The sequence below is a fragment of the Gymnoscopelus microlampas genome, assembly GCF_963454915.1.
Source record: "Gymnoscopelus microlampas genome assembly, chromosome: 10".
Lineage (NCBI taxonomy): Eukaryota > Metazoa > Chordata > Actinopteri > Myctophiformes > Myctophidae > Gymnoscopelus > Gymnoscopelus microlampas.
Genome location: NC_139947.1, coordinates 6,649,517 through 6,669,516, shown reverse-complemented (window position 1 = coordinate 6,669,516; position 20,000 = coordinate 6,649,517). Strand labels below are relative to the sequence as shown.

General features: G+C 43.1%; 1 protein-coding gene across 1 annotated transcript in view; it reads left to right on the top strand.

Annotated features, from left to right (window-relative positions):
- Positions 1 to 17,775, top strand: part of plxna3 (plexin A3) — a 203,241-nt gene extending 185,466 nt beyond the window's left edge. The window contains exons 27-39 of the mRNA XM_084070225.1: positions 137 to 292; positions 931 to 1,031; positions 2,134 to 2,200; positions 3,866 to 4,012; positions 9,070 to 9,229; positions 12,121 to 12,224; positions 12,721 to 12,817; positions 13,467 to 13,544; positions 14,072 to 14,184; positions 14,453 to 14,622; positions 15,674 to 15,886; positions 16,018 to 16,168; positions 17,639 to 17,775. Of these exons, the coding sequence (XP_083926351.1) occupies positions 137 to 292; positions 931 to 1,031; positions 2,134 to 2,200; positions 3,866 to 4,012; positions 9,070 to 9,229; positions 12,121 to 12,224; positions 12,721 to 12,817; positions 13,467 to 13,544; positions 14,072 to 14,184; positions 14,453 to 14,622; positions 15,674 to 15,886; positions 16,018 to 16,168; positions 17,639 to 17,734 (1,653 nt within the window). The 3' untranslated portion in view covers positions 17,735 to 17,775. The remainder of the gene's footprint in view (positions 1 to 136; positions 293 to 930; positions 1,032 to 2,133; positions 2,201 to 3,865; positions 4,013 to 9,069; positions 9,230 to 12,120; positions 12,225 to 12,720; positions 12,818 to 13,466; positions 13,545 to 14,071; positions 14,185 to 14,452; positions 14,623 to 15,673; positions 15,887 to 16,017; positions 16,169 to 17,638) is intronic.
- Positions 17,776 to 20,000: the final 2,225 nt, after the last annotated feature.

Below are 20,000 nucleotides of genomic sequence, written 5' to 3'. Positions count from 1 at the left end.
GTGTGTGTGTGTGTGTGTGTGTGTGTGTGTGTGTGTGTGTGTGTGTGTGTGTGTGTGTGTGTGTGTGTGTGTGTGTGTGTGTGTGTGTGTCTGTGTGTGTGTGTGTGTGTGTGTGTGTGTGTGTGTGTGTGTCCAGTCTCCAGCTAACGTAGAGAAGTCTCTGCGTTTGTTCAGTCAGCTGCTGAACAACAAGATGTTCCTGCTGACCTTCATCCACACCCTGGAAGGTCAACGGTCATTCTCTATGCGAGACAGAGGCAACGTAGCCTCGCTGCTAATGGCTGCTCTGCAGGTATACACGTTTATTATAATGTGTATGGTTACGTTTATTAATGGCTGCTCTGCAGGTACATGCGTCATGTTTATTAATGAGTTCATTATGTTTATTAATTTGTTTATTATAAGGTTTATTAAAATGTTTAACCCATTGAGACCTGAAGCCGATTCTACATGTCTCCTAAATATTAACAGTTTTCTGAAAAACCTATGTTTCTATATCAGTAGTGCTCAAACTTTTACATGTCAAGGACCCCCACAATTATATGTATTCGGCCGCAGACCCCCATCAAAATATGTTGTTCCAGGGACCCCCAGAAGCAAATATTTGAGTTAAAAATGTTCGCTTTAAAAATATATATATTCAAAGATTTGCACACATTTTCACGATTTTTCAAAAATAGCAGATCTACAAGCTCATAGCGCGGCACTCGGTGCCGCGCTATGAGCTTGTAGATCTGCTATTTTTGAATAGCACAAAGTGTAAAATAATGCTTTTTTAGCTCAAATCTAAAAATGACACAGTTCCAGGTCTTAATGGGTTAAATGAGTTAATTATAATTTGTATTAATGGCTGCTCTACAGGTACATGCTTCATGTTTATTCATTGTATAATGTGATCATATGTTCATGTTATGTCATGTGATGTTTCAGGGTCGTATGGAATATGCTACAGTGGTTCTGAAGCAGCTCTTGGCTGACCTCATAGAGAAGAACCTGGAGAACAAAAACCACCCCAAACTACTGCTGAGGAGGTAACCTTTGACCCCCTGTAACCTCACTGTACTTCTTTTTTTTTAAAGATTTATTTTATGCCTTTATTGATAGGACATTAGGCTGACAGGAAATGGGGAGTGACAGGTATGTTTTTGATATTGCCATGTAATGTTTATGAAATATAGGATTGTTATTACCTTGCCATGTACTATGTAATATGTATTGCCAAGCTTTGACTTACGACTTTAAAAGAAATGTATATTTACTGAGTGACACACAGTAAAGGCCGTCGGCCTCGGGAGTCGAACCCGCGGCATCACTGTCAGGCTGGATCACCAGCATATGTGCCCAGACGGTTACGCCAACCATCCGGGCCACCCCCCTGTACTTTTAAACTGTCGATAAAATATGAAATCAATTAAAGGGCAAGACCACTTTGTTAGAGGTTTGGGTTGTGTAGTTACCTTGCCATTATGTAACTCCAAAGGTGGACAATAAATCTAAAAATAATTGCTCTATTGATTAGAAATTGATAATTCAAAATATAATCCTCATTGACTTACATTGTACGCTGAAACAGCTCTCAAAGTCACTATTTTAGCACGTAAATGGACGCAAACAAAGTTGATTCAGACAATATAGAACCTCACCAAACCCAGTACTGTAATAAAAATGTTAGCTTCCTGTTGATTTTGCTATTTTTATTTAGAAGAAAACCCGGACTGGATCCGCGGATCCGGATCCGGATCTTCAAATAGTAAAATCAACAGGAAGTTGACATTTTTATAAAAAAAAAAAACAGTACTGGGTTTGGTGAGGTTCTATATTCTCTGAATCAGCTTTGTTTGTGTTCGTTTATGTGCTAAAAGAGTGACTTTGAGAGCTGTTTTACCGTACAATGTAAGTCAATGAGGAGCATATTTTGAATTATCAATTTCTAATCAATGGAGCAATTTTTTTTGATTTGTTGTTCACCTTTGGAGTTACACCATGGCAAGGTAAATACACAACCCAAACCTCTACCAAAGTGGTCTTGCCCTTTAAAATACCCTAAACTACTGCTAAGGAGCTAACCTGTGTGTGTGTGTGTGTGTGTGTGTGTGTGTGTGTGTGTGTGTGTGTGTGTGTGTCTCCTTACAGGACGGAGTCTGTGGCTGAGAAGATGTTGACCAACTGGTTCACATTCCTACTACATAGATTTTTAAAGGTAAACGTTCTGGCCCCAATCTCCATGCAGTTATTCAGGTCTATTGTTTTATCCTTTTCTTTCTGTTTTTAACTTACTATTATACTGTTGTAGTTTTTATTTGTATGTAATGATTGTTCATTGTACTAGTTTTGAGAGGAGTTTTATGAATACAATGCACCCTAAATGTACCTCTCCATCCAGGGACGTCACGGGCTCTCAGAAGGTGGGGGGGGTGGACTTTCGGTGGACTATTACTATACCCCTTATTTTACACTTTGGCTATTCAAAAATAGCAGATCTACAAGCTCATAGCGCGGCACCGAGTGCCGCGCTATGAGCTTGTAGATCTGCTATTTTTGAAAAATCGTGAAAAACATTTGTAACTGTCAAATGTAAACAAATTTTGTATTTTCAAAATGTTGCGTTTTTTTCGGGCGGATTTTGTTTTTTGTTTTTTCGTGTTTTGGTTACTTTATTTCGGTTTTAGGGTTAAGGTTAGGTTACTTAATTCTAATTTTTGCCTGATTTTGCCGATTTATTATCAAAAATCACACCCTGTGTGAAGGAAGCGGTGCCTTTGGGGCGGGGCTTAACTCATTGCAGTTCGTCCCTATTGGTGGTCTGAGTCCACGTACCAAATTGTTACTTGGTAGCATGCTGCAAACTGGAATGATGGCTGTTTGAAGGCCAGCCAATGGGCAGACAGAGGGGGCGGGGCTTAATTAATTACAGTTCGTCCCTATTGGTGGTTTGAGGCCATGTACAAAATTTGAACTCCGTAGCATGCTGCGAACTTGAGTTATGGCTGTTTAAAGGCCAGCCAATGGGAAGACAGAGGGGACGGGGCTTCAGCAATTCATGTTGGTCCCTATTGGTGGTCTAAGTCCACATACCAAATGTGGACTTGGTGGCATGCTGCAAACTGGAGTTATAGCTGTTTAAAATCCTGTGCTCATCCCGTGCTCATACGGGCGCTGGGGGTCCCTGGACCCCTCTTTGATAACTTCAGCAATTCATGCTCGTCCCTATTGGTGGTCTAAGTCCACATACCAAATTTGGCCTTGGTGGCATGCTGCAAACTGGAGTTATAGCTGTTTAAAATCCCGTGCCCATCCCGTGCTTCCACAGACATAATGTGCTCATCCCGTGCTTCCACGGACATAACATACGCTGGGGGTCCCTGCACCCCTCTTTGATAAGCAGTGGCACGTGTGGGCAATAAGAGGAGAGATGGCAGAGGCAAGCTCCATGTGTGTGTGTGTGTGTGTGTGTGTGTGTGTGTGTGTGTGCGCGTATGTTTGTATGTGTTGCTTCTTTGCCGTGCTCATCCCGTGCTGATACGGACGGACGGACGGACGGACGGACAAAGTCAAGTGTAGAGCGGTTGGCACCGCTAAAAAAAAAAGTTTTTATTTTTTCAAAAAGTGGGGGGTATGAAATCACGGATCTGTGAGAGTGAGGGTGTCGCGTCGTACGCACAGTGAATGGCCATGACGCCCCTGTCTCCATCTCTCTCTCTCTCTCTCTCTCTCTCTCTCTCTCTCTCTCTCTCTCTCTCTCTCTCTCTCTCTCTCTCTCTCTCTCTCTCTCTCTCTCTCTCTCTCTCTCTCTCTCTCTCTCTCTCTCTCTCTCTCTCTCTCTCTCTCTCTCTCTCTCTCTCTCTCTCTCTCTCTCTCTCTCTAGGAGTGTGCGGGCGAGCCTCTCTTCATGCTATATTGTGCCATCAAGCAGCAGATGGAGAAAGGTCCCATCGACGCCATAACAGGAGAGGCCCGCTACTCCCTGAGCGAAGACAAGCTCATTCGACAACAGATCGACTACAAGCAGCTGGTACAAACACACACACACACACACACACACACACACTTGTCGTGCGGTAAGTACTGGGAGCTGATGGTACGGTAGGGGTTTGCAGTACACCTCAGCAATCCATCTTCCAGGGGTCTAGCGAAGTGAGACTCAAACTCAGGCCCGGGGCCCACTTTTTGATTAGTCCCCAATCAATCATTAAAAAAAGAATGCTTTTTTAAAATATATAAGATCATTTTAAAGGGTCTACACCATGAATTTTAACTTTTTCTTCATTTTTGTGTGTTTTTGGTCTCCCCCACCTCTCTTCTGTTCCAACAAATACCCGACTTCGAGCATGCAGGCTTTCATAGGCTATCTGTGTTTTTTATGTAAATTGGTCTGAAAACAGTCCGTCAGATTTGTTCCCCCTGCCTACGTCTGGGAACAATTCCTCCCGTTTTTCAGTTTTAACCAAAAAAAAAATAATCAAAAATGTTTTTTTATTTCTTTTATTTTTTTATTTATTTTTTTCTTATTTTTTTTTTTTACTTTTTCCATACAGAACCAGGACATAACATGCATACGAACTGGCTCAATAGCACCCCGTGCCAAACAGGACAATGTGGTATTGCAGGTGAAAGTGCTTTATAAGCCAGAGAGAAGTTAGTTGGAATGAGTATATCTGAGGCTTGATTTAGGCTCAAACCTTTTCAAAAACGTTTGAGGGACATAAACAATATGATATTAAATATTATTATTATTTTTTAAATTCATGGTGTAGCCCCTTTAAAAAAAAATCTTATATACCTCTAAAAGAAGGGCATGTTATAGGCGTGTTATTTAACCCATTAAGACCGGGAATGCATCCGTGTCATTTGAAGAGTGCCGCGAGTGCCGCGCCGTGAGCTTGTAGATCTGCTGTTTTTGGAAAAATCTTGAAAATGTGTGCAAATCTTTGAATATATACTGTAGGTTTTTTTTTAAAGCGAACATTTTTAACTCAAACCCTGGAACAAAATATTTTACAAATGTTCGCTTTAAAAATATATTTGCCCACGATTTGGCCAAAATGTCCACGATTTAAAAAAAATAGCGGATCTACAAGCTCATCGCGCGGTGAGCACTCGGTGCCGTGCAATGAGCTAAAAAGGACACATATGCATCCCCCGCTCTTCATGGGTTAAATAACAGATCGGTTGCGGCCGCCCGATGGATCGACACACGTCCGTTCGTACGCTGTGATTGGCCGGATACGACCCTTTGATGAATCACACGTGAGCCGATTCCTGGGCTCCAATAGATGCTGGTTTCTACAGTGCGTTCCATTGATAAATGGAGGTTCCAGTGTCACCGTTACGACCGCAATTTTATCAACTGTGGCCCCTGGCCCCGTGTCATTTTCTCTAATGTGGCCCTCAGGGTTAAAGCCATTGAAGTATCGCTGGGTTTAGCGGGGCGTTGAAAAAGGGATAGACGGCCTCGTTCTCAGCTGATACCGACAATAAGCCACTCTGACCTACTTGTATGTATGTAAAAGTACAAAAGTATTGGTATCAAAATGTACTTAAAGTGCCAAAAGTGGAAAGTTCTCATTATGCAGAATGTCCCATTTCACAAGTTTTCAAACGTGTACAATGTATAAAAATCTTTTGAAAATAGCCGATCTACAAGCTCACAATGCGTCGCATCGCGACGCATTGTGAGCTTGTAGATCTGCTATTTTCAAATGGCCAAAATGTATATAGGGGCTGAAGTGGTTAATGTATGATTTGTAATAATCAAAATCTACAAAGTAACTAAAGTTTTCAAATAATTGTAGTGGAGTAAAAGCACAATAAATAACAATTTGAAATACTCCAGTGAAGTAAAAGTACCTCAACATTGTACTTAAGTTCAGTACTTGAGTAAATGTACTTAGTTACTTTACACCACTGACACACACACACACACACACACACGCACACACGCACGCACGCACGCACGCACGCACGCACGCACGCACGCACGCACGCACGCACGCACGCACGCACGCACGCACGCACACACACACACACACACACACACACACACACACACACACACTAGCTAACCACACCACATATATCTACCCACGTGTCTGTCTGTTTGTCAGATAAAAGATGATGTTATTATGAGTGGTGACATCAATAGGGTTATCGATCGGATCGTGAGGGGTTCGTAATGGCCGACCTATCGATCACTGTCCTGATATCATTGGTATTGATGAGGTCTATAATGTCTGCGCTATTAATCATTCCCCCTGATCAATAGTGTGACTGAAAGAGACCATGTGTCTGATGGAAGTAGGTCAGCGCGCGCGCGCACACACGCACACACACACACACACACACACACGTGCGCGCACACGCACACACACACACACACACACTGAGAGACGCTCGCTCGTCTGATTCCCGCTCTTTTCTATCGCTGAATTAACCCATTAAGACCTGGAACTGTGTCATTTTTAGATTTGAGCTAAAAATCATTATTTTACACTTTGGGCTTTTCAAAAATAGCAGATATACAAGCTCATAGCGCGGCACCGAGTGCCGCGCTACGAGCTTGTAGATCTGCTATTTTTGAAAAATCGTGAAAATGTGTGCAAATCTTTGAATATATATATTTTTAAAGCGCTCATTTTTAACTCAAATCTTTGCTTCTGGGGGGTCCCTGGAACAAGATATTTTGATGGGGGTCCTCGGCCAAATACATATCATTTTGGGGGTCCTTGACATGAAAAAGATTGAGCACCACTGATATAGAAATATATGTTTTTCAGAAAACTGTTGAGATTTAGGAGACATGTAGAATCGGCTTCAGGTCTCAATGGGTTAAATGGGTTGCTCTTTTGGGGCGAGCGACGTGGTCCTGTACGCTGAAGTATAAATCAGGCTTATCTTTTCTTCCTCCCCGGCCATCGCACTCTCTTCCTCTCCTTATCTCTCACTGATTAAGCCCCACGTCTTAATCACACGTGGGCTTGCATCTCTCTCTCTCTCTGTCTCTGTCTCTCTCCCTCTCTCTCTTTCTCTCTCCCTCTGTCTGTCTGTCTCTCTCTCTCTGTCTCCCTCTGTCTCTATGTCTCTCTGTCTCTCTCATGGTGAATGGTGCATTTATATCACACTTTTAACATGTGCATTACATTCACCCATTCAGTGGGCAGTGTCTTGCTACCGTTGCTAGCTCAGCTTAATGGGTATCTGGTGGTTAAGAGACGGAGAGACGTGTCAAGCTGAACCCCCACAGTCAACATCACAACACAGTTTACTGAAAGAAAAATAAAACTCATTTTCTGGAAGAATGTGTGGATTTGAGTTCAGAGAGATGTTTTAACCCTATTAAGACCTGAGGCCGATTCTACAAATGTCCTCTAAATCCCAACAGTATTCTGAAAAACGTATGTTTCGATATCATTGGTGCTCAAACTTTTTCATGGCAAGGACGCCCAAAATGATATGTATTTGGTCGCGGACCCCCATCTCAAAATATTTTGTTCCAGGGACCCCCAGGAGCAAAGATTTGAGTTTAAAAAAATTGCTTTAAAATAATATATATTCAAAGATTTGTGCATATTTTCACCATTTTTCAAAAATAGCAGATCTACAAGCTCGTAGCGCGGCACTACGAGCTTGTATATCTGCTATTTTTGAATAGCCCAAAGTGTAAAATAATGTTTTTTAGCTCAAATTAAAAAGTGACACATATGCGTTCCAGGTCTTAATGGGTTAACATAGCACTGATAGAAGCACAGTAATTAATTGTGTTAGTTTGAAAGATGCCAGTTAATGGAATTTAAACTCTGGGTGATGTTTTCACATGTAAACTGTGGTATATGGGTATAATATAAACTCTGTTTATGTGTGTTTAGATGTTTTGATTGATTCAATATTTGTATTGACGAGTTTGTACAGGCTGTACAACGCCCCAAATGGATGAGACATAAAAACAGCCTGAGGCTCGTGTCCATTGTGGCCCATTATACATTCAACACACAAACAACTGGACAAAACGACAGTGCAACAATATATTATTATTATTTTACCCCTTTTTTCTCCCCAATAGGCTCTATGCACAGCAGCCATAGTATCACTTCCTTCACAGGTGTTACCAATGATACTAATGAAGGCTCTGTTCCATTTAGTGTAGCACAGTGGTTTCCACGACCCCTGTTAACTCTGAGAGTGTACAAATGGAACCAAATACGGGTCCATTTGGTTCCATTTGTACACTCTCAGAGTTACACACCCGTAAGGGACCATTTGGAAGCCCATGAGGGTCCCTGGACCCCAACTGTAGACCCACTGGTGTAGCAGAGTGTTTCCAGTGAGCCAACATGCACAACATCAGCACCCTGACTCTGTTTGACCATGAATGGAACAGAGCCTTCATTAGTATCATTGGTAACACCTGCGAATGTCTTCACAATATGGCTGCTGTGCATAGGGTGCATTTGTTATACCAATTCATTCCTCCCCACACACACCTGTGTGTTTTCACTGCTGTTGTATCCTACTGACTCGCCTGCCAGTGAGGAGCACCAGTGGTAGAAGAAGTACTCAAATTCTTTACTTAAAAGAAAAAGTACCAATACTGCAATATAGAAATACTCTGTTACAAGTAAAAGTCCAGAATGAAAAATGTACTTGAGTAACAGTGCAAAGGTATTGGCATCAAAATGTACTTAAAAAGTACCAAAAGTAAAAGTACCAAAATGTTTGAGAATAGCAGATCTACAAGCTCACAACGCGTCGCATGGGCCCAGGTATAAAATAGCGCTAAAGTGGTTAATGTATGTTTCATAATATAATAATTTATATCTGAACAGCAACTACTGTAGTAACTAAAGTTTTCAAATAATTGAAGTGGAGTAAAAGTACAATATTTGCCTCTGAGATGTAGTGGAGTAGAAGTAAAAGTACAGAAAATGTACTCCCGCCCAACACTCCCTGCTCCCTTCAGCCTGTAGGAATACATGCAGTGACATCATCCTCCCCGCTAAATTAATGATGTAACGTGTGTGTGTGTGTGTGTGTGTGTGTGTGTGTGTGTGTGTGTGTGTGTGTGTGTGTGTGCAGACTCTGATGTGCATCCCGCCGGAGGGGGAGGTGGGCACGGAGGTGCCGGTCAAGGTGTTGAACTGTGACACGGTGACGCAGGTCAAAGACAAGCTGCTGGACGCCGTCTATAAAGGAGTCTCCTTCTCCCAGAGGCCCCAGGCTGACGACATGGACCTGGGTAACTCACGCACACACGCACACACACACACACACACACACACACACACACACACACACACACACACACACACGCACACACACACACCTTCAGGGCCGGTGCAGACCCAATAGGCTCTATGCACAGCAGCCATATTGGAAATAAATTGGGCCTCTTCTTACTTCCCTTTCGATACCTTGCCTCTTCGCTACCTTCCACAGGTGTTACCAATGATACTAATGAAGGCTCTGTTCCATTCTGGTCAGGGTGCTGATATTGTGCATGATGGCTCACTAGAAACACTCCATTTTGGTTCCCAAATGGCCCCTTATGGTGGGGGTGTAACTCTGAGAGTGTACAAATGGAACCAAATGGACCCGTAAGGGTCCATTTGGTTCCATTTGTACACTCTCAGAGTTATGGAGGTCCTTGAAAATAAGACACCCACTATGCCACACTGAATGGAACTGAGCCTTAATTAGTATTATTGGTAACACCTGTGAAGGAAGTGGCCCAATTCATTCCCAATATGGCTGCTGTGCATAGAGCCTATTGCCGCTTCAGGCAAGCTTTCTCTGATATGCGCGCGCGGGGGAAATTGTTTTCTTTATTTTTTTCCTTCATAAAATATCAACAGCTACTGTACATATAACAACGCTAGCGTACATTTCTCACCTTTTTTCCCTCAAAACTGCAGCACTGATAGTGGTTTATTTGGTAGCATTTCGTAGTGTGTGACTGGACTGCTTTTACTTGCATTAACTTGACTGTTCAACTATAAGGGAGAGCACCTCCGCTCTAGCTGCGAGTGTCGTCAGTTTAACAGCCACCCCTCCCCCCTCCGCACCTCTCCCAGTTCCAAGCAGGCAGTCAGTCAGTCAGTCAGTCAGTCAGTATCACAAGGTTAATTCACTCATGCAAACAGTGATGTGACTTGCAAACGACAAAGAAGTGATAGAATACCGATCGCGCAAAGTGTCATCAGTCATTTCTAGACTGAGAGAACGAGAGCAATCCATGGTCTCGAAGGGCGGACCCAAACCCAGGCGCCCGGAGCAGGCGCGTCCTCCGATTGCTTCACCAATCTATGTCCCCGCCTCCCCCCCCCTCCCCCCTCCCCCCCCCCCGGTCTGTGCACGGAGCAGGCTGACGTCACCAAATTTAGAGCGACGCCCCTCTGCACTCTGAATGGTTAGGAGATAACAAGCTTCAAAGACCATCGTTCCTGCATCGTTCCCCCAGACTTTTTTCTTTTGTAACAAAAAAAATGGCTGGGTTTCCGAGGCTAGTCATTTCAGAATACTACACCACTATTTGTCCGACGACACAGAAACTAGAATAAAAATAAAAACAAGGTCTTAGAAGTAAAATGATAACTAAGTAAGACCGGATTTTGGGTTTACAAAACTAACCATGAGAAAAGTCTTTGATTGATTGATTGATTGAATACAGGCACTCCAACAAGCTAAGAACACGCCAAATGGGAGAGACAGACACAAAGCCAGATAGTCCAGGGGCCAAGCCATATTTTGGTACCACCTAAGGTGACCGTAAAGTTTTTGTATTTTTGTCTTCCTACACGTCTCTAGTTTATATTTTGGTATGATAACCCTTCCAATCTTGTAGCTTAATGGCAGTTATCACTACCTACCGGCTAATGCATTCGGTAGGAGACACAAAGTAGAATCTTTGTGTCTCCTACCGGAAATACACCCGGGCATCAAATTATTGCGACAAAAAACAAAATATATCCATGTATTCAAGGCTTCATGGGGTGTGCAATTGATGGAAAATAAATATTTTTATTCTCTCTACCTTTAAGTTTCCCAGGGGGACTCTCTACCCATTCAGCTATGACCACCCTAGACCGAAGGAGGGTCAACTTTTGCAAGCTTATGGAAAGCAGTCTTTTTGCAAACACCAAAAATCTTAGAAGTTATCAATTGCACACCCCATGAAGCCTTGAATACATGGATATATTTTGTTTTTTGTCGCAATAATTTGATGCCCTGGTGTATTTCCGGTAGGAGACACAAAGATTCTACTTTGTGTCTCCTACCGGATACATTAGCCGGTAGGTAGTGATAACTGCCATTAAGCTACAAGATTGGAAGGGTTATCATACCAAAATATAAACTAGAGACATGTAGGAAGACAAAAATACAAAAACTTTACGGTCACCTTAGGTGGTACCAATTTGTGAAAATATCAGTGTTGGCCCCTGGACTAAGAGGCTTGCTTCCATTGCGGCCCATTAAACATTCAACACTCAAACAACTGAGACGGAACAACAGTGCAACTAAAACTTTGAAATGAAAATATACTGATTAAATTCATGCTAGTGACATAAAAGGAGGAGGGGGGCCGTTAGTGAGCCGTTAACAACCCTGGAGTAGACCGGCCAGTATGTTGGGTACATTTTTCAAATAGTAAAATCAACAGTAAAGTTGACTGAGGGGTCCATTTGGTTCCATTCATTAGTTAAATGAACACTGAGGATTTTGCTCAGTGATCAAATCGCTACCGACTGATTATTAGTTGTACAGTATATTAATATTATATATCCTACTATAATTCTAGTAACGTCTGTAGTGGTGAGTAGGTGAAGCTACCCGGTTCTCCTCAGTGGCTGGAGCAATTGCTCTGATTTTGCACACAGCCATTGACCATTACCATCTGAACTTAACTGTGAAGCCCGTTTTTCAATTTCATCAAATCTCAGCTTCTTATTAGCGTTTATGTGTAAAACACTGTCGCCATGGTTACGGGGCTGCCCAGCTATGGGACGAACTGCCTCCCGGGTTGCCAGATCATGTGCGCATATCCCCCCACGGATGCGTCGACCGGGTATGGTCTAGTATATATATAATACAATATAATATTTATATAAATTGTGTGTTTTTGTGTTTCAGAATGGCGGCAGGGCAGGTTGACTAGAATCATTCTCCAGGATGAAGACGTTACAACGAAGATAGAAAGTGACTGGAAACGACTGAATACACTGGTTCACTACCAGGTACGCACGCACGCACGCACACACACACACACACACACACACACACACACACACACACACACACACACACACACACACACACACACACACACACACACACACACGGTATTGCACAGCTATACTATATATAGTCTATGTGCATAACTGTAGTCCGAAACAAGGACAGAGCCTAATTACTAACAAGCTGTGCCTTGTGTAACACTAATTCGTCAAGCGCACACGAACACGCATTTAGAGATTTAGACGTGTGTGAACACGCGTCACACGCGTATATACCGCGTGTTAACGAACCTAATGTTAATTAGGCAGGCACGCAACACATTCCTGAATGGTGTCATAATTCCACGCACCTGCACGGAATTATGATACCATTCACCCCCATGCGCACGCACGCATGCATACACAAGCACACAAAGACACACACACACACATGCGTACACTCTGAATTTGTTGACGTCTGATTGGCTGATTAACTGATTGATTGATGTGTTGCTAGGTGACAGATGGTTCTCTGGTAGCCTTGGTGCAGAAGCAGGTGTCAGCCTACAACATCGCCAACTCCTTCACCTTCACACGCTCGCTCAGCCGCTACGGTAACACACACACACACACACACACACACACACACACACACACACACACACACACACACACACACACACACACACACACACACACACACATTAATATGCATGTTATTTTCATGTAAGGCTTTTTGAAACTATTGAACGGAGGAAGTTTTCCCTTAACCCATTAAGACCTGGAACGCATCTGTGTCACTTCAAATTTCTTTGGCTATTCAAAAAATAGCAGATATACAAGCTCATAGCGCGGCACCGAGTGCCGCGCTATGAGCTTGTATATCTGCTATTTTTTGAAAAATCTTGATTTTTTTTTTTTTTTTTTTTTTTCAAAAAACTTAGGATTTAGAAAACATTTTTTAAGAATCGCCTCGGATCTTAAAGGGTTAACATAAGAACAACGTCAGAGGAGGTGACAACACACCTGAGATACCTCTCTCTCTCTCTCTCTCTCTCTCTCTCTCTCTCTCTCTCTCTCTCGCGCGCTCTCGCTATCAGTCAGTTTGATGAATGACTGTGTCTCTGTTTGATCAATATTCAATCTCTTTCTCTCCCCACACATCTCCTCTCATCTCTTACTCTCTCCTCCTATCCGCACTCCTCTCTTCTCTCTCTCTCTGTCTCTTTCTCTCTCTCTCTCTCTCTCTCTCTCTCTCCATAGAGTCATTACTTCGCACGTCCAGCAGTCCAGACAGTTTGAGGTCCAGAGCTCCAATGATAACACCTGATCAGGAAACAGGTCACAATATACAACTTTATTATTATTATTATTATTATTATTAGTGATATGCCTGTCTGTACACACACTTTATTATTGTTCTTCTTAACAACAATAGGCATTAGACCTGTTTGATCCCATGGTTGAAATTCAGCTTATTTTTGCTGCCCAACTGGTCAGGCGGGGGAGGGGAGGGGAGGGGGGAGGAGGGTGGGTTAAGTGTCTCGCTCAGGGCAATCTGGGATCCCAGGTAAAAAAAAAAAAAAAAGGAAAAACGGCGCTCCCAGCGTTTTTCACTTTTTGCGTTTGACTCTGGGGGGAGTGAATAAATAGAGCGTAGCCGACAGGAAACGGGCGTTTTGGTCTGCCATTCAGCCCTCCACTTCCGGTGGTGCGCCTATGTTTTCATTCCCCCTGGATAACATGTCTTCCACCACGGAACAGTATGGGTTCCGTGATGCTATCCCGCGACCCCGCTCAGTGTTCTCGTGACCAGCATTAATAGCAGTGGTACTAATAGTATTAAATGTGTATTTCTGTGTGTGTAGGTACTAAACTGTGGCATCTGGTAAAGAACCATGAACACAGTGATCAGAGGGAAGGAGACCGGGGCAGTAAGATGGTCTCTGAGATCTACCTAACAAGACTACTGGCTACCAAGGTAGTTTCGCACGCACGTACGCACGCACGCACACACACACACGCACAGTGGTGGAAGAAGTACTCACATTTTTTACTTGAGTAAAAGTATCAATAGAATACCACAAGAAAGAAATACTCCGTTACAAGTAAAAGTCTGGTATTCAGATTTTGCTTAAGTAAAAGTACAAAAGTATTGGTATCAAAATATACTTAAAATATCTTCTAAGTTAAGCCTCGTTGATTGCAGCCTACTCACTATAAGTGTCGTTTGGTCCTCCCTCCCATAGGGGACGCTGCAGAAGTTTGTGGACGACCTGTTTGAGACGGTGTTCAGTACGGCGCACCGCGGCTCTGCGCTCCCATTGGCCATCAAGTACATGTTTGACTTCCTGGATGAACAGGCAGACAAACGGCAAATCACTGACCCAGACGTCCGTCACACATGGAAGAGTAATTGGTGAGACACGTGCACACACACACACACACACACACACACACACACACACACACACACACACACACACACACACACACACACACACACACACACACACACAAACAGACACACTATATGGGATTTTCCAAATGAACACGTTGTCATTTCCTTTTAAAACACATGGAACCATTACATTATTATTATTATTGTTATTGTATTATAAACAAAGCTGCCAGGGTACATAAAGTAATGAGGAGGAACACATTGTAATGAATAAAACATTATTTGTACTAAAATGTATGGTAGAGTATGTTACAATATATACAACTAGTACATGTGCCGTTGTTAGGCGGTGGTCTCTTTTTGTTCAATCTGTATGGTAGAGTGTGTTAATACAACATAACTTATACAATTGGGGTGGTTGTATTTGGTCTCCCTGCTCTTCTATTGAGACATTTAGATCCTGTGTCTAGGTTGGACACCTTTGACACGATCCCGTTTCTGGTTTGACACGCACATTTTGACCTGAAGGTCAAAATTCTGTTTCTCCCCAGAGCAAGCAGGGCAGCCTCAGCACTTGTGCAGGAGGTTCAAATCCGCGGTAGAACAGCAAAGTTCCATAGTGCAGCTTTAACCTTTTGAAATAACCAGGTCAATAGGCTCTATGCACAGCAGCCATATTAACACTTCCTTCACAGGTGTTACCAATGATACTAATGAAGGCTCTGTTCCATTTAGTGTAGCACAGTGGTTTCCACGACCCCCATAACTCTGAGAGTGTACAAATGGAACCAAATGGACCCTTACGGGTCCATTTGGTTCCATTTGTACACTTCTCAGAGTTACACACCTGTAAAGGGCCATTTGGAAGCCCATGAGGGTCCCTGGACCCCAACTGTAGATATGCAACAATATCAGCAACCCTGACTCTGTTTGACCAGAATGGAACAGAGCCTTCATTAGTATCATTGGTAACACCTGTGAATGTCCTCATAACATGGCTGCTGTGAATAGAGCCTATGGATAACTCTGTCTCTCTCTTTCTGTCTGTCTGTCCGTCCGTCCGTTCCAGTCTTCCGTTGAGGTTCTGGGTGAACGTGATCAAGAACCCTCAGTTTGTGTTCGACATCCACAAGAGCAGCATCACGGACGCCTGTCTCTCCGTGGTGGCCCAGACCTTCATGGACTCCTGCTCCACGTCAGAACACAGGCTGGGGAAAGACTCCCCGTCCAACAAGCTGCTGTACGCTAAAGACATTCCTAACTACAAGAGCTGGGTAGAGAGGTAAGCACGACTCTAAATGTCCTCGCAAATGGAAGTGACATGTTTGGAAGTGTGTGTATTACGGTGACATTTCCAAGATGTCCTCACCACAAGTATAGTAACGTACGTGTGTGTGTGTGTGTGTGCTGTAGGTATTACAGGGACATTTCTAAGATGCCGTCCATCAGCGACCAGGACATGGACGCCTACCTGGTGGAGCAGTCGCGTCTCCACGGCACCGAGTTCAACACGCTGAGCGCGCTCAGTGAGCTCTACTTCTACATCAACAAGTACAAGGAGGAGGTGAGTGTGTCTCAACGTTGATAACGTCACACTCAACATGCTCCATGACCTCAGACTAGTGGAATGTTTTCACTCAGTGTGGTAAAGTACCCGCCCACCATCCACAGAATCTAGTCAGTGGGGAATGTTAAGTGGTGGAAAAAGTACTAAAATTCTTTACTTAAGTAGAAGTACCAGTACTGCAATATAAAAAATACTCTGTTACAAGTAAAAGTCCTGAATTCAAAATGTACTTGAGTAAAAGTACAAAAGTATTGGCATCAAAATGTACTTAAAGTACCAAAAGTAAAAGTACTAAAATATTTGAAAATAGCAGATCTACAAGCTCACAACGCGTCGCATCGCGACGCGTTGTGAGCTAGTAGATCGGCTATTTTCAAATAGTCTATAAAATAGGGTTAAAGTGGTTAATGTATGTTTCATTATATCATAATTTATATCTGCAAAGTAACTAGTAACTAAAGTTTTCAAATAAATGTAGTCGAGTAAAAGTACAATATTTGCCTCTGAGATGTAGTGGAGTAGAAGTAAAAGTATTGGAAATTGGAAATACTCAAGTAAAGTACAAATACCTCAAAATTGTACTTAAGTACAGTACTTAAGTAAATGTACTTAGTTACTTTACACCACTGGGAATGTTGAATGGGAGGAGTTAGGACGGAGGCTCTGCGTCCTCGCGGTGGGGGCTCCTCACTGGCAAGTGAGCCAGTAGGATGCAACAGCAGTGATAACACACGGAAAATGTGTGTGGGGAGGAACTATTTGGCATAACGACTAAATTGGGGAGAGAATAAAGGGGTTGAAATAATTGGCAACTCAATCTCAGCATCTCAAATGTATAATAGTCAGTTATTGTAATCTCATTACTGAGGGGCTTATCCTCTAACGGAAAGTATTTAAGGTCCACGCTAATATCGAGACATTTATCGAAAAATGTACAATATTGTTACATCCCTACTGGTCAGCCCAACTCTTTACAACTGTATTAACCCATTGAGACCTGGAACTGTGTCATTTTTAGATTTGAGCTAAAAAGCATTATTTTACACTTTGGGCTATTCAAAAATAGCAGATATACAAGCTCATAGCGCGGCACCGAGTGCCGCGCTACGAGCTTGTAGATCTGCTATTTTTGAAAATTCGTGAAAATGTGTGCAAATCTTTGAATATATATATTTTTAAAGCGAACATTTTTAACTCAAATCTTTGCTTCTGGGGGGTCCCTGGAACAAAATATTTTGATGGTGGTCCGCGGCAAAATACATATCATTTTGGGGGTCCTTGACATGAAAAAGTTTGAGCACCACTGATACAGAAACAAACGTTTTTCAGAAAACCGTTGAGATTTAGGAGACATGTAGAATCGGCTTCAGGTCTCAATGGGTTAATGGCTTGAAATAACGGGACGGACTGGAGAATGACAACGCGCTGGTTTTAAAATCTCGTCCATCTCGTCCCTCCCTTCCTCAGATCCTGACAGCGCTGGACAGGGACGGATACTGTCGTAAACACAAGCTCAGACACAAGCTGGAGCAAGCCATCAACCTGATGTCTGGAAGCAGCTGAGGGCAGGAGACTGACGGACAGAGGGACAGATAGATGGATGGATGGATGGGTGGGTGAATGGATGAATGGGGGGAGGTGGAACGGGAGAGGGGGGGAAACTAGGGTTTTGGGGCGGGGGGGGGTGATGAACTGACGGATCTCACAGCCACTGCTCTGGCCCTTTTTTTAGTTGATTTGTTAATTGAAGTTGATTTGAGAGGCTCCCGACCGTTCCTTCCAAAAAAAGCCATCTGGATGGACTCGCAGACGGAGCTTAAATCTCAACTTGACTTCCTGGTTTTGCAGTTTTTGATTTGGATTCTTAGACTTCACAGCAGGTGTAAACAAACAGTTCTGAAATCTGCTTCACTGTCGCTATGGAAACCAGCCATGGTAAACGAACGGCGAGGAGGGGGGGGGCGTGGCTGTGGCCCTCCACAAACTCTGGAAACTAAGGTTGAAGATTTTTAGGGTCGAGTCATGACGTTTTTAACTGGTGAACGCAAAAAACGAAAAAAAAAAAGATCTGCCTGTCCTGAAGATTAATGAACCTCGTCTGGAAGTTTCTTAAACGACTCCAAAACCACCTGGCCACCTTGACCTCTCCACGTGCTGTTAACTTGACCTCGATATCGACGGCCCGGTGGTCGGAAGCGTCCGCAATCTAGGTTGACGTTCCAGAAGGTAGAGTCAAATTTGACCTATAAGGAAGTGGGGGGGGGGGGGGCAATCAATGATATACATCCAAACTGCTGCCCCCCAGGTATTGGACTATTTGACCTGACCTTCAATGACCTGGAAGAAAAGCTCTGGAGACTGGAGTTGGAGAGAAGGAAGTCTTGAGTTGAACAGAAGACGGTTTATTTGACTCGACCTTGGAGTTCTTGTCCTAGTTTGAGGATCTGGATGTTCTATAATGACCTTCTGTACAAAACCACTCTCTGGACAATCACTGAACCACAGCACACTGAGCCCAATGCCTACCAACCGACCAGAACCTGTGTCCATTCTCCTCTCCTCCTCCTCTCTCCCCTCTCCTATTCTCCTCTCTTCTCACCAAACCTGACCTCAACCCCCACCCCCCTTTCTCATTGGTCAGTCCTACTGATCCCTGGCCTACTATTGGCCAGACAAGACTTTTTATTAGTAATGTTACTGCCCGACCAATCAAGACTGTGGAATCCGCCAGAATGGTGAAATCGTCAATTACAGTAAAAAAAAAAGAGGAAAAAAAGACGATAACTATTAGACCGATCTGTCTGAACAGTGTTTGAATACATTCCAATAACAGGCACATTAACAGTATGTCTGTACGTCACACAGCTTTGTCACCACCGTGACTCGGGTTCGACTCCAGAAAATATGAAGAAAAAAACAAACAAATCCCAAAGCTGTTCAACCAAACTTTCCACTCAATCATCAAAAAACATGACTTTTGCATCATTGCTGTCAAAAACGTGAATATCTTGACCTTTCACACACACATACATACATACATACATAGACATATACATATGCATACACATACACACAGTACACAGCCATGCTATACCGCGCCATGCAAGCATTGACATGACCGCCAGGGGGAAAATACTGTGCAGTTACAAGCCAGTGCCATGTAAAGACCGGACCAGATCGCATGAGAACGGACCGGACTCGGACCAAACCCAGATCTTGGTGGGGAAAAACCAGGAACTGGACAATGAAGTAGACTGGACCGGAGCTGAACTCAAGAATTCTGTTTTAAGACTTGTGGCTTCAATTGTAAAAAACAAAAAAGGAAAAAAAGAGAAAAAAATACCATAAAAAGAAAAAAAAACGAAAACGAAAAAAACAACAATTAATTATAAAAGAAAAAATATTTCAAAAGGAGAAAACAATGAATATTGAAAAGTTAACATGTAATAAGAACTTTGTGGATTGGAAGGTTTCGATGGATTTAAAGGAACTTGTATAAAGAATGTTTATGCGACAGTGTGTCAGAGGGAGGGGACAAAGCCAAGGAGTGGATCAAGACGGATCGGACTACCCAACGAGACCAAGCCAGCCCCCGCACGGCCTGCAAGCGGAACACCAGAGAACTCACGACCAAGAGAAACAAAGACCCGGGAAAACGCCGCTTTAAAGTCTAGAGAAACCTCTAGAATTTAAGTCCTGCGAGGTTCTGTTCCATTATGACCAACTCCTCCTGGAGGAGAAATGTCAAGAACCGTCGGGTTTCTTTCTCCGACTGTTGGTCTGAGAACTTTTGATGACTTTGCCAAAGTGGGCACCGGAAAAAAAAGTA